The 554-nt window shown below is 36.6% G+C and overlaps 1 protein-coding gene across 1 annotated transcript in view; it reads left to right on the top strand.

The window, feature by feature from the left end:
- The first annotated feature begins 281 nt into the window (after positions 1–281).
- The window catches only part of LOC135205152 (hemicentin-1-like), a 35,982-nt gene continuing 35,709 nt past the window's right edge, over positions 282–554 (top strand). Inside the window, exon 1 of the mRNA XM_064235517.1 lies at positions 282–376. Coding sequence (XP_064091587.1) covers positions 282–376 — 95 coding nt within the window. The remainder of the gene's footprint in view (positions 377–554) is intronic.

Raw genomic sequence — 554 nt, forward strand, 5'->3', positions numbered from 1 at the left:
GATTTGCAACAAAATCTGATAACAGCATAACCGAGTTATTTCCATTACGCTCGTTACATTGAAGTCGCACGAGCCGTTACGTCACTCGGGCCAGTTACCCTTTAGTCACGTAAATACAGAGATGGCTCCGGACGGGTATTAATTATCTATGCTTGGAATATGACGCTACAAATATGGCGGCTGTATCAGAAGGTCGATTTCTGTGATAATTATATGTATGTGTGTGTGTATTACACTTACACAAAGCTAACAGCTTCCTAGATCTTAGCAAGTGCTTCAGGATGGAGTACCGTACTCAATCCACACTGCAAACTACAGCAATCGACTATCCACCAGGTACACACATCTTGGCACTGTACAGATCAACAAGGCCAAAGTTAGTTATGATAGAATGTGCATAAATTCTTTCCCCTGATAGGAATCAAACCTAGTTCATCTTGATAATGAGGCAAGAGTTCGAATCACAGCATGAGAAAGTCGTAACCATATATATATATATATATATATATATATATATATATATATATATATACATATATTTAATATATATATAT

The sequence above is a fragment of the Macrobrachium nipponense genome, chromosome 48, assembly GCF_015104395.2.
Source record: "Macrobrachium nipponense isolate FS-2020 chromosome 48, ASM1510439v2, whole genome shotgun sequence".
Lineage (NCBI taxonomy): Eukaryota > Metazoa > Arthropoda > Malacostraca > Decapoda > Palaemonidae > Macrobrachium > Macrobrachium nipponense.